The sequence below is a fragment of the Lactuca virosa genome, chromosome 8, assembly GCF_052849685.1.
Source record: "Lactuca virosa cultivar CGN04683 chromosome 8, Lactuca_virosa_CGN04683_v6, whole genome shotgun sequence".
NCBI classification, from domain to species: domain Eukaryota; kingdom Viridiplantae; phylum Streptophyta; class Magnoliopsida; order Asterales; family Asteraceae; genus Lactuca; species Lactuca virosa.
In genome coordinates this window covers 43,153,219-43,169,504 of record NC_136433.1, presented here as the reverse complement: position 1 = coordinate 43,169,504, position 16,286 = coordinate 43,153,219, and the positions used below count along the sequence as shown (strand labels likewise).

Here is a 16,286-nt window from a genome sequence, read left to right as displayed (position 1 = left end):
TAGGCAAAGGTTGTATGTCTTTGAGTCTCGTTGGTGGAGCATGCTGCTGATGGAGTCAGGCTGAGAAGCCAAGCGACTCAAGGCAAGGATGTTGAACCTTGCATACGGAGCCCACCGCTATAATGGAGTCGGGCTGAGAAGCCAAGCGACTCAAGGCAAGGATGTTGGACCTTGCGTATGGAGCCCACAACTATAATGGAGTCGGGCTGAGAAACCAAGAGACTCGAGGCAAGGGTACTGAACCTCACATACAGAGCTTGCCACTATGATGGAGTCGGGCTGAGAAGCCAGACGACTCATGGCGAGGGTACTGAACCTCGCATGCGAAGCTTGCCGCTATAATGGAGTCGGGCTGAGAAGCCAGACGACTCATGGCGAGGGTACTGAACCTCGCATGCGGAGCTTGCCGCTATAATGGAGTCGGGCTGAGAAGCCAAGCGACTCAAGGCGAGGGTATTGAACCTCGCATGCAGAGCTTGCCGCTATAATGGAGTCGGGCTGAGAAGCCAAGCGACTCAAGGCGAGGGTATTGAACCTCGCAGAGTTGGGCGTAGCGGCTGACAATCTATGTATCTGGCTCGGGGATCAGTCTGGGCCGAAGTGCAATGGCACTTGATGCTTTGCTGCATCACTAGCTATAGCTATGATTGGTGCCTCGCTGTCTTGGCTGTTTGTCGAGGGTTACGCAGTGATGCTACTTAGAGTTGGATAATGTAGCTGTTGTCAAGTGGTATGTAGTGAGACTGCTGTCGAGAGCTTATCAACAAGGTTGGTGGGGGCCAAGCAGCAAGCTGCTAGCGATAGATGAGCAGCACAACTATTGAGAGTTGAAACACGAGGCTGCTCTTTCAATCCAGAATATTATCGTCACCTCGGGAGCACACTATCATGCATAGCATCAGCTCTTCATGCACTTCAACTCTGCCTCTTCGAAATAAAAATCACTTTTGCATAGGGCCGAGGAGCCTGACGACTCAAGGCAAGGATGTCGAACCCTGCATGATTGGGCGCAACGACTGGCAATCTATGTGTTTGGCCCAGGTTATCAGGAGCAGATGAAGTGTAATGGCACCTGGTGCCCTGCCGTATTATCAACTATAGCGATGATTTATGCCTCGTTTTCTAATGACTTTGTCAAGAGTTATGCAGCGAGGCTATCGAGAGCAGGACTGTAGGGCTGCTGTCAGGAGTTAAGCAACATGCCGCTGAGGACTGGGCAACGAGCTACTACCGATAGATAGGCAGCATGATTACTGAAAGTTGGGCGACGAGACTCCCGAGGGTTGAACTACGATGCTGCTCTTTCAATCCGGAATACTAGTGCCACCTCAGGAATGCACTATTATGCATAGTATCAACTCTTCATGTACTTTAACTCTGCCCATTCTGAATAAAAATCACTTCTGCCTAGTGTCGTACCAGCCCTTCCCCCATCCCCCCTTTTTCTTAGAGGAGGGGAGGAAACTGAATGATGGACGCATAACTGATGGAAACTGAGCGACATAGTCGCTGAAAAAGCTAAGTGACATAAGTGCCAACAAAAACTGGGTAGCGCGGCTGTCAAGAGTTGGGCAACGCGACTGTTGGGGATCAGACCATGTAACTGCTGATGACTGGGCTTTGCGGCTGCTGAGCTGGGTCTCATGGTTGCTGAGGACTAGGTTGCGCGACCGATGAGATCCAGGCAGCATGACTGCTGGGAGCTGAGCAGCGAGACTATCAAGGGCCGGTCAGCGTGAATGGTGAGAGTTGAGTAGCAAGTCTGACTGAGGTTGGTTGTTGGGATCTAGGAAGTGCAGCCGCCGAGGAGTAGGCCTTACGGCTACTCTTTCATCTATAATACTAATGTCTTCCTGAGAATTCATGACCATATATCGTCCGCTTGTTATGTAGTTAAACTCCTTGCTTGAAATAACACTTCTGTAGTGTTGTCCTAACCCTTCCCCCCCTCCCCCTCCCCCTTTTTACCTTAGAGGAGGCGAAGAAAGGGAAAGATGGATGTATAGCTGCTGAAAGCTGAGATACATAGCTATTGAGAAGAGCTAGGCGATGTGAGTGCTAACAAGAGATGGGTAGCGTGGCTGCCGAGAGCAGGGCAGCGTGACTGCGGGATGTCGGTCAACACGACTGATGAGAGCTGAGCTACGAGACCGCTCAGGGCCAGCCATCACGGCTGCTAATAGTCGCGTAACGTGGTTGATGTTTGGTGTTGGGCTATGAAGCTTCTCTTTCATTTATACCACCAAACTCTTTCCCGCGGATGCACAATCGTATATAACGTCAATTCATTATGTAATTCAGCTCTTTACTCGAAATAGAAATGACACCTCTGCATAATGTTAATACTCCTTCCACTCCCACCCCCCCCCCCCTTTTATTTTTTTTATAATTATTTTTTTTAAAAAGGAAAAGTGGAGGGGGATATTGGCTTGTGCTTGCACGTTCGAGCCTCATTCGTTTGTACATGCCATTGTAAACAATAATAGTAAGTTATCTAGCTCCATACTATGTGAACGGTCGTAATATAAATGTTTGATAATGGCAACTAAAATGGCTTTTGTGAACGCAATTTTGGAAATTGTTCACAACATATGCCATTGTTTAAACTTGTATAGACAAACTACTTGTGCGTTGTATAAATACTTGAGCAGTATGCAATTAGTAGTTGCAAACTAATGATGAAAAAATGGTTTGATTGTATCGAAAATTGTTTGTCAATTTAGTTATCAAAACGTGGTATTTTGCATAAGATGTTGTAGTAAAACGATTATCTACTATGTAGTAGATTAGTATTTTGCATAGATATCTTAACTCACTGAAGGTAAAGGCATGTCACGATTGTCATAATAAAGCTTTTAGTAAATATCCTTAGTTTTTACTAAATGGAGATAATAAATAAATGACATTAATTTACTTGAGGAAGGAGAGAAAGTAGACCTTGATCATTTATCTCGCGATCGTATTCTAAAATGCTTCATGGAGTAGTAGTAGCATGCTCCTCTTTTCCCTCTTTTTTTTTTTGAAAATGTCGAGTGATCCGGGCCGCAACGCGTGTTCTGAAAATGTTTTTTTTTCTTTTTTTGTAGAGCGAAGTTTGCGGCACGCAACTATTAAATTTCTGATTTTTGTCTTGTAAAAATGGCTCATGTTACTTGTTGACATAGCCCAATATGATCAAATACCAATATAATAGGAGCTAAGATGTATTCTGCCGCCCAATAGCTTGAGAGAAAACATCTTGAAGAAACCCACTATAGAATTATAGGCCCAACTTTCTTGTATGAGAAATGTCCAACAATGTGAAGAAGCCCGAAATAAAATGGCAACCCATTTTCGAAATGGTAAAGGCCCAAGATAAGGATTATTGGAATCACTCGTGATTATCAGCCCAATATTAATTTTCTTGCATGAACTATATACACAAATGGGTATTACCTCCTTTTTTTTTCTTAAAAATGTCGCGAGAGTTCGACTTGCAACGCATTCTGTTGAGCGGAGCTTGCGGTGCGTGAGCGTTAGTTGACCGACTGTTAAATTTGTCTCATAAGATAAGTCCGATTTATTGTTGTGGTGGTCCAGTGAATGGAAGAAACCCGTTTCAAAAAAAAAAAAAAAAAAAAAATCCAATAAGTTGGTAGGAGCCCGTTTGAGGAATTGTTGGCCTAAGTTCTTTTCCTTTCACTTTCTCGTGTATGCCCATTGTGGGCCAAGGATACCAAGTACTAAGGCCCACTTAATTTAATCAGTTTTGGGGATGCGTCTTCTAGGAATAAATGCCCAAAAGGAAAACAAACGAACGAAGATCTTGAAATTTTAAGCGACGATTTTTTTTCCTTTTTTTTTTTTGAAAGCGTCTAAGCTCGCCGCCTGTAAGGGGAGACCGGAGAAACTACTCCACCGACGGTGGCGCGATTTGGAGTTTAAATCGCTGGAGATCAACTGGTGTAGAGAGAGATCGGAGCAACGATGTAGTTGCCGGCATCGATCTACCGGGTTTCCGGATGCTGGGGAACGAAGGCAGAAAGAGGATCGGTTGATTGGTTCGTGCCTCAGAGAGATGCCAGAAAACGCGTCTGGGCTAATATCAGGTTGGTCGACGATCTTGGTGGTTTCTCTTCGGACGTCGTCGTTGGCGACGCTATTCTGATGCTTCCGTTTGAGGGTGTTCATCGGCTAGAATAGCAACGGTGGTCATGATGGTTATTCTCCACAGGTCTTTTGGTTGCAGGGGATTCAAGTGGAATTCGTCGATGGCAGCTGGTGGTATTTCAGTCATCCAGGGAAGGAAGTCGGAACAGTAATCGGTTTCTAGTGGTGGTGCTGGTCCGCTGGTTCGCCATTGTTGAAGGTAGATCGGAGATGGCGATGGTCGACAGCTGTAAGTGATTTCTGTCGTCAAAGCTACTGCTACTGGAGGATCGACAGGAGGTCACGGTGGTGCTGAAGATGTTGTTGCTCTGGAAGTGGCTACCGGGATTCGACCGGTGACGCCTTGGCTTCGTTCGCCGGCGACTGAAATTGTTACTTATTGAAGATGCCCGTTGATTGGGTTAAATGGAGAGGCTCTCGTCTGTGAGGAGAGAAAGTCCAGTGGGGCCGACTGCATTTGACTTTTGTGTATATGGACCAGGTGGGTCCCGTTAGACTGTTTATGGTGTACACTGTCTTTTCATCCCTTTTTTTTTCTTGAGAGTGCAGTAAATACGATTCTTGATATCTTTTTGTATAATGTGTTGTAAATATTAGCTGTAAAGATTTTATCTGTGTATATACACATGTTTTTTTTACAGATATCGGTTCTTCTTTAGAACTCCTCTCCACCCTTTTTTTTTAATTTAACTAAAAAGAAAACAGAGACACTTTTCTCTTGCACCATACTTTTTTTTTTACTAAGCTGTAAACTAAAAAGTTGGGTAAACTTTTGAAATAAAGTATCTAAATGTGATTTTGAAATAAAGTATCTAAATGTGATTTTGAAATGAAGTGGTTTTGAGAAATATCTAAACATAACAGAGTTGTACATTTGGGGTTATCAATTAAAATGAACTTTATGACGATATAAACTAATATAAAAAGATGGTAAAGAACCCATATGAAGCTTTTTTTTTCTTTTTCTTTTTCTTCTTAAATCTGGACAAAACCACCAAAATATGGTCTAAAACAGATCTGGAAAATTATTTGTAAACAAAAACGCAGCAGATCTAAGGATTTGAGCTACAAACACAGCAAATCAGACTATGAATGTTTAAAGGGTAAAATTCCTAAAAATTTCTTTCTTTCTCAAACTTCTAAGTAAACACAAACAACTTGAAAGAAGTTGTACATAGAAAATCAAACTTGCCGAAGATAATACAAAAAACCTCTTTTTCTGTTTTCAAATTTCTAAAGAAAACATCAAACAAACCACAAAAATTTATCCTCAAACTTGCTGAAGAAAACCCCAAGATGTAACTTAAAAACGGATCTGATAGGGTTTTGAGTAAGCTTGAAAGATGTTTGAATGAACAAAAATAAGAGTGAATCTGCAGATCTGAAAAAATTCATTTTCCTTCTGCAAGCTTTGAAGGAAACACTAAATAGGCAGCTTCAACAGTGTTTTGCTAAGAAAATCATAAACCAAAAACGATTTCTTTTAGGAAAAAAACTGGAGATGAGGTAAAACACCACTAAAATTTAATTTCTTCTCATGTTACTTGATAAAACACAAAAATAAAAACGAAAATGGGTTAAGAACTCATAAGAACTTCTCAAATGATCGAAAACCAAGCATATTCAGACATCTGAACAACAAACAAAGTAGATCTAACGATCTAAACAAAAACTCAACAGATCTTGAGATCTGAACGAAAAACTAAGCAGATCAATAGATTTGAACGAAAAACTCATAAAAATTTCTTTTATCTTCATCCTACTCAAGAAACCCCCAGAATATGAATCAAAAAACGATTCTAAGAAGATTTTTGCAAACTTGGAAAGTGTTTGAGTGAAGGAAATCATATAGATCCATAGATATGGACTAAAAAACATGATGGATCTACAGATCTAAAAGATGGTGAAGCAAAATTTGAACATATCTTGGCAAAAAATAAACAGTTTTGAACAAAAACCCTAAGCAGATAAAGAGATCTGAAACATAGAACACATCAGATCAAGAGATCTGAGGGGTGGCTAATCAGATCTAAACAGATCTTGGCAAGAGCCAACGGATCTGAACAAATAGTGCTAAATATGAGCATATCTGAGCAAACCTGAGCTAAAATGCAACAGATCTGAACAAATCTAGGCAAGAACAAGGTGATGGCTGCTTGCTCAAGTCCGGGATGGCGCCAAATGATGCGACATCGACCTCCGACGATTCTTCTGGTCTTCTGCTGCAGCGGAGATCTGGACATCACAGTGCAAAGTCGTTAGAGCCGCCCCAGGGACTGTGCCCCGGGAGCGGACTCCGACGGTCAAGTTAGATCATCCGGTAGATCTGAGATGGTTCTCCTTAGCTAGAGAGAACCATCTTGGTGCTGGTGGTGTATGGTGGTTGACGGCGGCGAGTGGCGGTGGAGCCACCCGCCCGGAGTATAGGGCGGCGGCTAAGCCAAGGGGAAGATCCCTCTCCATGGAGGAGATACTATTCATTATATAGGGGGCAATTAGGTCAAGGGGAATTAGGCCAGGCCTTGGGCCAGCCCAATTCAGGCCCAACTAGCAAGGAGCTGGGCAAGACCGCCCGGAGGCGCCGGACGGGGCTGGCGGGCGCGCCCCAGGCAGGGCTGGCGGGCGCTCACCAGGAAAGGATGGCAGGGGAGTGCCAGACAAGGGAGCGCCTGGCCGAGCCGGCAGGAGAATCCCCAGTAGGGCTAGCAAGGGAGTCCCCAGCAAGGCTGACAAGGGAACGCCAGGCAGGGCTGGCAGGAGCACGTCAGGCTAGGCTGGCGCGCTAGAGCAGTCTAGGCCATGCTAATGGACCATATATCATCAAGTCCACCCAGTCTGATGTTATTGGTGCGCGGCCAATGACATCGGACTGGACTTAGTCATATAAACTGTGCGTCGTCAGGGACTAATTATGGTAATTAGTTATATTTATATGTGTTGGGCTTATGATCCATGTTGGACCAAGTTTATGTATGGATACATAAAGAGTTGGGCCACATGAACCATGGATCATAACACCCATGGGTATGGATTTGGGCTATACCCATGACCCTTGGAATCCTACATATAAATATGTCCATTCATAGCCAAAAATGCTAAGACTTGTACTTGGAGTTCATGGAGGTGTTTTTGGTGTGGAAGGAATTCTCTCTCAAGTTCCACCTTTGTTCATGATGTTTTGTGACTTCATTTGAGGCTTCCACACTATTGGGGCTAAGCTCTTAACGCCAAATACATCAAGACTTCAAGCTACATAAAAGGTATGTTACTCTAACTAGTATCTTGTATGGTATATAACAATTGCATGCTAGTTATAGGCTTAATACCTTGGAAACATCATTGCATGTATAATTAGTGAAAGCATAGATCCAATGTATTTAGGGTTGTATGTGCACCATAGGATGTTGTAGTATACAAAACCCAACAAACTGGAATGCTCTGCTCTTCACCACAGGAGTCTCCGCCTTGCCCTGGTGGCCATCGGTAATCCTCAAGGTGACTGGCGTAGGCGCCACCACTGCTCCCCCATACAACCTCAAACAATCAGCCTTTTTATGGTCGGTCTGGTTGCAATGAAAACAAATCAAGCCCTTCTTGGGGCACTCCCTGCTCATGTCGCCCGACTGACCACAACTGTAACATATCGAGCCTGCTACCTGACAGGCCCCACTGTGCGACTTGCCGCACTTGGCATAACAGTCCCGGCCCTGCTGGCCTCTGCCAGAAGTATCGGAGGTTTTGGGCTTCTTGGCCAGGCCCACTGCTGTGTGCACGTGCTCCGGCTTCCGCTTCGTCCGGAGCTCCAACTCGATTTCCTTATCACGGGTCTTCTCAATCATATCATTCAGGGTCTTGCACCCTGAGAAACTCATGAACTCCATGATATCATCCCTCAGCATGGCATGATATCTCATCTTCCTCATATCCTCATCAGCATCATACTGTGGAACTAGCAATGCCGTCTCCCTGAATTTGGTGGTGATCTTCGCCACAGTCTCTGTAGTCTGGTGAAGATCCTGGAACTCCCTCACCAGCTGCTCCACCTCAATGGCCGGTGCAAACTCCTGATAGAACCTCTGCACAAAGTCTTCCCAAGTCATCACAGTAACAACCGCCATACCAACCACTCGGGTAACCTCCTCCCACCAGTCCCGCGCTCGGACCCTCAGCAAGCAGGACACGAATCCCACTTTTTCTGCCTCGGGGCAAAAACTCGTGCGCCGAGCATTCTCCATGTCAGCGATCCAACGGCGGATAGCGATGGGGTCCTTAGCCCCAAAGAACTCAAGCGCTCTGCACGCCTTGAACTCCCGGAACGAGGGAGTTCGAGTCCCAATCTAACCCGCAACAATCTCGGCTCGAAATGATCTAATTCGCTCCTCTATGATCTCCATAATCCCTTCCTTGACGGTACAAAAAATTACCAGGGTAGCATCAAGGATGCCGCAAGTAACCTCGGTTGCGATAAGCTTACACAGCCTCTCATCAAGCAGTTCCGCAACGGAACCAGAACCCGAACCTCCACATGTAGTGTAACACCCCGACTCCCAGGTACAAGTTTCAAAGCATTATATACACATTTATGGACCTACTCGACGAGTTGGTTGCCCCCAACTCGTCGTGTAGAGGCGGGTTAGCCCGCGTGGATTATTGGATCTACTCGACGAGTCGGAGGACCCAGACTCGACGAGTAGGAGCTGGGAGATGAAACCCTAAATTTTAAGGTTTGCACCCTATTTAAAGGACCTTAAGTCCCTTCCTCCAGTCCTTTACCACCCCCTTGACGGCTAAGAGAAACCTTAATCGCTATTAACCTTGTTCTTGAGTGATTATGAGGCTTAAAGAGTGATTTTGGTGCTTTGTGTGAAGAAGGTGTGAAGTATAAGAAGCTTGGAGCAAAAAGGAGCTTGTGGATCTGACTCTACTTCATCTTGGAAATATTTTGAAGGTAAAAAGTCGTTACCTTGGCTTATCTTTAGCTAAATCTCATCATGTTTGGGTTTAGGGCTATCTTTAGCACAGTTGGGAGTCATTTCGAGTATTGGGGCAAGATCTGAAGTTGTAACTTCAGATCTGGACTCCCCTTGGTCCCTATAGCTATAAAGTTATTAGATTTGGCAAGCTTGGTACTTTTCCTTTAGGTTAACCTCTCCCGTAATCTAGTTTTGGCATTTAGGACCATGCATGTACGTAAAGTTTGCAACTTTACGTGGAAACCATGCCCTAGGAGGTTGGATCTGCAATATGGAGCTTTGGGGTGGCTTAAAAACATCTGTATAAGAAATGGACTACATGAACTCGACGAGTCGCTTAGCCGACTCGGCGAGTGGATGAAGGTTTCCCGTGTTTGATTCTGCATGAACTCGGCGAGTTAGTAAGAGGACTCGACGAGTCAGTTAGGGTTTTCCCCGACATCTGGACATGCATGGACTCGACGAGTTGGTTGGAAACTCGGCGAGTCAGTTAAGGTTTTATGAGTTTCTGAGTTCTTAAGGAACTCGACGAGTTGCTAGCTGTACTCGACGAGTTAGGTCAACATGGACTGTTGACTTTGACCGTTGACTTTGACTTTGTCCAAGGGTTGACCAGTTTGACTTCTGGGGGTATTTTGGTAATTTGGGAATTTATGGAAGCGGATCATCGGCGGATGTAGGTGTTGGACTTGGAGCTGCAGTTGATGGAGTTTGACTTTATCACTTCGAGCTACTTGTGAGGTGAGTTCTCCTCACTATGTCAACGGGGTCTAAGGCACCAATGCCGACCCTTTTTCGGATTTGTATCCGGGTTATTGCATGATATGGTTATTGATTTACATCCTGGTAGTTAGGATGGTGATATGCTTAGTGACCTGGTTAGGTCGATATCCTGCTATGTAGGATGCTGCTATGTTAGTGATCGGTTAGGTCTGTATCCTGGTTATAGGATGTTGCTATGATTGATGATCTGTTAGATCGGTTGACTGTTATATATGCTAGCGTATGATATTATGTGCACATGTTTGTTTGATTGGGGGTTGGGTTGAGGCGGTCCTGCTTTGTGCTGAAGGCCAACATACCCAGGGCGGTCCGGATAGACTACAGGCCCAGGAGGGCATGTTAGTCAGACCGAAGGCCCAGCGAGCGGTCCGGAAAGGCTGTTGGTCCTACGAGGCGGTCTAGACGTGCCGAAGGCGCGAAGAGCAGTCCAGATAGGCTGAAGGCCTGTGAGGCGGTCCATTCAGTCTGAAGGCTCATTATGCATGTTGTTTGCTTATATGTTATTGATATGTTTTATGGCGTTGGTATTTTGGGGGTAACTCGCTAAGCCTTCGAGCTTACATTTATTGATTATTGTTTCAGGTACTTCTGATGATCGCGGGAAGGTGAAGGCGTGATCGTACAGCTCCTCATATTTCATGATTTTATGATTTGATTCTGGGATACTCTGACATTATACTATTTTGAAAACAAGTTTTGTAAAAATCATTGGTTTTGAAATGTTTTAAAAAAATGTTTAAATTTGACATGATTTTTATGGATGTTACATGTAGAAATCACCATCCTCAACTGAAAATACAACATAGAAACAATCGATAAAGAAGTTTGAAGGGATTCCTCCTCATCGGACTCCTTAGAGTTTCCAGGTCTGCTCTTGTCTCGGGTACAGGTCCTGTGCTTTCAGTAGTACGGGCCCAATACTACCTTCCACACTTACCTGTACCTTCCTCAAGGTCATACCTGATACCTCTAATTCACCCAACTAAACTCAGAAACATAACTCATAACAACACAACACACACATATCCAAGACGCTTTTAGGATTTCTCGATCCTCACAGAACCAGAAACCTCAATCAACACCGCAGGCTGCGTTATGCATGCAAGTTATACACAAATATAATCACATAGACTTTCAAATAAGGTTTCTATCCTAAGTCCACAACCAAACAAGGAGCAGGAAATGAGGCAGAATCCATCATTCTAAGGCTATGCAATCCTAATCGTATATAAATTTGAAAGAATACACTTAGCAAATACAGAGTCAACATCGATTCCAAGAATTATATGACATCCAATTTTCCTAGGCTATAAGGCATCACACAAATCAGGCAATTCTATCACATAATTCCTGAACGTATCCTTACCCCTACTCTAGCATGCACTTCACATATCAATCATACTAATCGCAATACATAAGCATGGTTAATTTTGGGAAACACTTACTTGAGCTCGGCCGATCGCACACATTGCACTCTCCCTTTTTACTTAAGAAACCCTTTCTCAAAAAAAAAAAAAATTCAATTCTTTTTCTTTTGAAAAGATTATCATTTCCTTAGTTTGAGTTCTGAGACACTTGAGAGTGTGCCCTAATCCCTCAAACCAAGGCTCTGATACCAACTTGTAACAACCCAAAAACCAGATAAATTTTTTTCATTTTCAATTAAGAATTACAGCCATAATTTGTTTCCAAAATCCATTACAAAATAAACATGTCAAATTATCAGAGTAACAACATTAGTAAGTGCGGAAAATAGTGGAGAGTGAATGTTGCGCCATTAAGTCGAGCCTTCCCCTTTAGTACCGGAAGTACTTGAAACCACAATACAAATTGTAAGCAAAAGCTTAATGAGTTTCCCCAAAATACCACATAACATACAAACAATTGCCATAGGCTACCCCCATGGTCTTCTCCCTTGAAATGCTATGGGCTACCCCCATGGTCTTTCAGACAAGCAACCACATAGGCAATTATCATTCCACGTGACAAGTAATGGGCCGGCCTTGGTGCCTTCGACCCAAAATTACAGTGAAAAAAACTCACCTCGCAAACTGAACAGAAGCTGATGAGGTCTCGACTCCGAATCTCAGCTCTCTAACCGACACCTATTCCCACCAGATGACCAATTTCCATCAAAATCCCAAAATACCCTTAAGTTCAAACTTGGTCAAAGTCAACTATCCCATGTGATGGCCATACATTGGTCATGTCGCGACAGCGAACCCGATCCGTTTCCCCACTCGACTCGACCCAAACTGGTCAAATCGTCCAAAGAAACCACCCGAGCAAGCATCACGACGTGAGCAACCATTTTCACGTCGTGAGCTCCAAGGGTTCTAACAGAAACGGGATTGCTCTGATTCTCACGTCGTGGGATCTAACACCTCAAGTTGTGAGCGTTGTATGAGGCTAAGGTTCACCATTTTAAGTCCTTAATCCATTAAGTCTTCGATTCCACTTCATCCAGAAGCTAAAAGGGACCCCTAAGGTCCATAAAAATGTTTCCTTTATGGTCATGCATGCACCAAACATGATCATCCATTTTCTAGGTCAAAAAGGGAAGAAATGAGCTTCAAACTTGCATGCATGCCTCAAATCTATACCATCTCCCATATCCTAAACACATAATGCTCTTGGGACTCTTAGAATCCATAAAGTTGCCAACTTTATGGATCTACTCCACTCAATCATGCAATAACATCAATAAAATGGACAATATTCATGATCTATCCATGATAAGCAATAAACTTGGAGCCTTTGATACTTACAAGGATCCAAAAGTAGGACAAGATGATGATGATGTTGATTCTTTGCCCACACCCACACTAGAGCACTTCCTTCTTCTTCTTTTCTTCTTCCCACAAGCTAGAAATGCACTCAAATGACAAAGGATCTTAAGGAGGAGGAAGATTAGGGTTTCTGGAGGTCTTGAGAATGAGGGAGGCTGAGGGTGAGAAACCCTAACTCTCTTATTCCTTTAAATACAAAAAACTTAGGGTTTTTGGCCACCATCCTTTGTCACGTCGTGAGCATTGGACTGCTCACGTCGTGAGCCTTAAAATGATGCACGGGTCTGGCTTACTCTTCACGACGTGAGAAGGCATCCCTCACGTCGTGAGAAGGGCAAAAAGGGAAACTTTTAACTTTACAATATGAAAGATAATATGCACCTGATCCAGGTGTTACAGAATCCCACTGAAATTCGTAGTTTTTTGGGATTGGTGAGTAACTATCGGAGATTCATCCAAAATTTCTCTTCTATCGCAGCTCTATTGACAACCCTGACCAAAAAGGGGGTTGCATATACTTGGAGCGAGAAGCAAGAAAAAGCTTTTGATGAATTGAAGAAGAGGTTGTGTGAAGCACCAATCCTCATCCTACCAGAAGGAACTGATGACTTTGCAGTTTTCATTGACGCTTCTCAGATTGGATTGGGATGTGTCTTACCCAAATAGACCAAGTAGTAACTTACGCCTCAAGATAGTTAAAGCCCCACGAGCAGAATTATCCAACTCATGATCTAGAGCTTGGAACAATGGTTTTTGCCCTAAATATATGGAGACATTATCTTTACGGAACCAAATGCAACTCTATTCGGATCATAAAAGCCTTCAATATCTCTTTGCTCAGAAAGAATTAAACATGAGACAAAGGCGATGGATGAAGCTACTCAAGGACTACGATTGTGAGATGCTTTACCACCCAGATAAAGAAAATATCGTAGTTGATGCCCTAACTAGAAAGGTGATTCCCGAAGGGAAAATAGCTAGATCGTTGAAGATTGAAGTGATCTCAACGATTGTGGAAAAGATCAAGGAAGCTCAGACAAGGGCTCTGGCAGAAGGTGATAAGAAGGAAGCACATATAGGCAAGACATTTGTGTTTGAAGAAGATAAGAAAACAGAATGCTTGGGTTTTCTTTAGATATCGGACTATGCCTAACTGCCCCATTGCGTTTGCCTTATTTAAAAGTAAAAAGGCCCAAAAATGATGATTTTCTTAGTTGTAAAATTGTAATGCTTTTAACAAAAATATTTACACTTGCATATTTATTGAAACTTTAAAATAATAATTACATACACACTAAATAAATATAATCACAAAATAGACAAAGGGTAAAAAACAGAATCAACATCTTTTGAGGGGCAAGGACGGACGCATGAATTGATACTAAGTGTTGCCGAGTTGAAATAGGTATTGCCGGTACATGAAAAATAGGTAAAAAATCGAAAATTCGAAAAATTTTCTACTGCGTACTAGAAAAGTAAGTGTTGCCGGTGCAACACCAGACACCACTATAGATCTCCAGTGTCGAGGGGTATCATAAAATATTTATTAATTTTGTAAAATGAATTTTGTAAAATGAATTTTGCCAAAATTACTTTAATGTATAAAGTTATTTTATAATATGGCGTAATGTTTCAAAGTTTGCCATGTTTTTATGATTTTTATTGTGAAATTCTTGTTATACATAATTTATTTATTTTTTTGCAGAAAAAGATAAACTTTATTCTATTTTATTTTTGAAAAGGGTTTATTATAGTGAGATGATTATTCATAAAGCAATTACGAAAACTAGACTAACTTCGTTAAGTGCATAAGTACATTTTACAAAATGTGTAATTATTCCCTCATATTTATCCATTTTAATCATTTTGTTATTAACGCTAACGTCTAAACAAATGTACTCTAAATTAACAAATTAAAACCAAATTTATAGCAATGTGATCATCACCATGTTGAAAATGTGTTATCACTTATCAATTAGTATATAGATCATTACCTATTAGACATTTAAAAGAATAACATTAACAACAACAAAAAAAAAATAAAAAAAATAATAATAATAATATGTGATCAACATCTTTTTTGTTATGGAATACAAATGATGAAGGTGCATATAACTGCATATGTGAGATATCAATGGTGACGCATAATGTCCATCAATCATGGTATAGTTTCTTTATGAGTACAAGTCATGACTTCTATAACCTCATATAACCATTTATGTGATTTGTTCAAACAATTTGGTGATCTTCAATCAAATCAAAGATAAAATATAACCATATAATCCAACTTAATCAAATATTTGAAGTGTACAAACAAGCAAGATTCTATATGATACAAATAATCATGAATAACAATAAATGAACTTTATATCTCAAATCACATTAAGAGCAAACAACAAATTTCAAAGCAAGCCAACACACAAACCCATTTCTCTTTTGCTTCTGCAAAATATAATGCTTAATCACTCTCCTTCACCTTTTCTTTTTCCTTTTCTTCTTCACTCTTTGAATGATACCCTGGGATTTTCTCTTTTATTTTCTCAAAAATACCTTTTTTCTCCTTATGTTCATCTTCATCAGCATGCTCCTCCTCCCCCTTCTTATGGCCACCAGGAAGCTTCTCCTTGATCTTTTCAATGAAACCCTTCTTCTCCTCAGGTTTCGTGATCTTCTCCTTCAATGGCTTCTTCTTCTTCTTCTTCTTCTCTCCGTTTTCATCACACTCTTCGTCACTCGACTGTTAACAATTTTCAACAAAGGAAACATTTTTTTAGTATGGAAACATATCGTAATCAATCAGAGATCATGTCATTAAGTAAGCGATTTAATTCAAAAGTTAGAAATGGAGATAGAAAACTTACGCTACTGGAACTGCTATCGGTTCTGTGAAGTTTCTCAGGCAAGCTTTCCTTATTCTCCTCCGGTTCCGGTTGAGAGACTTGAACTTTCTGTTCAAACTCCGATGAGATCGCCGCCTCTTCGCCTTTCTTCTCTTCGGCTTTCGTCCCAAAAATATCAAACAGTCCACGATCGGACTTCTCGACGACCTCTTCGCTGTACTCTTTTTTGTCAGACATGATGAAAGCAGAATAAAAACTAAGTATGTGAAGGGAAAAACTCTTTGATTGATTGGTCGTTCTTGGATGAAATAGAAAAATGAGATTGGTGTGATTGTAAGAATTGTGAGGGGTTGAATTTATAGGGTCATGAGACACGTAGTTGACGCTATTAAGTTACAAGTAAGCTAGAGGATTCTTGAAATGTCAGTTTACTCTCTTCTTAACTTTTCGTTATTTAAATATGTTTTTTTTTAAATAAAATAAACTATTAAACTTGATGATAATTATAAATTGGCTCTTTATTGCATTGCTAGTTGTGAGACCATGTATTATATGGATTTATTAAAAAATAAACAAATATGAAGATGTAACAATTTAAAAAATATAAATTTATAAGAAAAAAATTAAAATATTTAATTATTAAAATTGAAATGATTATTTATCTTTTAAATAAACTAATAATTTAAATAAATAAAAAACTAAAATAATTGGATTCAATTTAAAAATTTAGAAATTATAAGGAAAATTGCATT

At 41.6% G+C, this 16,286-nt stretch overlaps 1 protein-coding gene across 1 annotated transcript; it reads right to left on the bottom strand.

The window, feature by feature from the left end:
- Window positions 1–14,946: 14,946 nt before the first annotated feature.
- On the bottom strand, window positions 14,947–15,880 carry LOC145134108 (dehydrin ERD14-like). Its single transcript, XM_079069017.1, has 2 exons — window positions 15,556–15,880; window positions 14,947–15,431 (listed from the first exon to the last, which is right to left on the bottom strand). The coding sequence occupies exons 1-2, from the start codon at window positions 15,769–15,771 to the stop codon at window positions 15,153–15,155; spliced, it is 495 nt and encodes a 164-aa protein (XP_078925143.1). The 5' UTR covers window positions 15,772–15,880; the 3' UTR covers window positions 14,947–15,152.
- Between the last annotated feature and the right edge of the window lie 406 nt (window positions 15,881–16,286).

What these genes read in the sequence shown, in the direction of transcription:
- LOC145134108 (XM_079069017.1), bottom strand. Translation starts at nt 15,771, where the DNA reads ATGTCTGACAAAAAAGAGTACAGCGAAGAGGTCGTCGAGAAGTCCGAT. An exon ending in CCGATAGCAGTTCCAGTAGC is followed by an intron (nt 15,432 to 15,555) that starts GTAAGTTTTCTA and finishes AATTGTTAACAG; the next exon opens with TCGAGTGACGAAGAGTGTGA.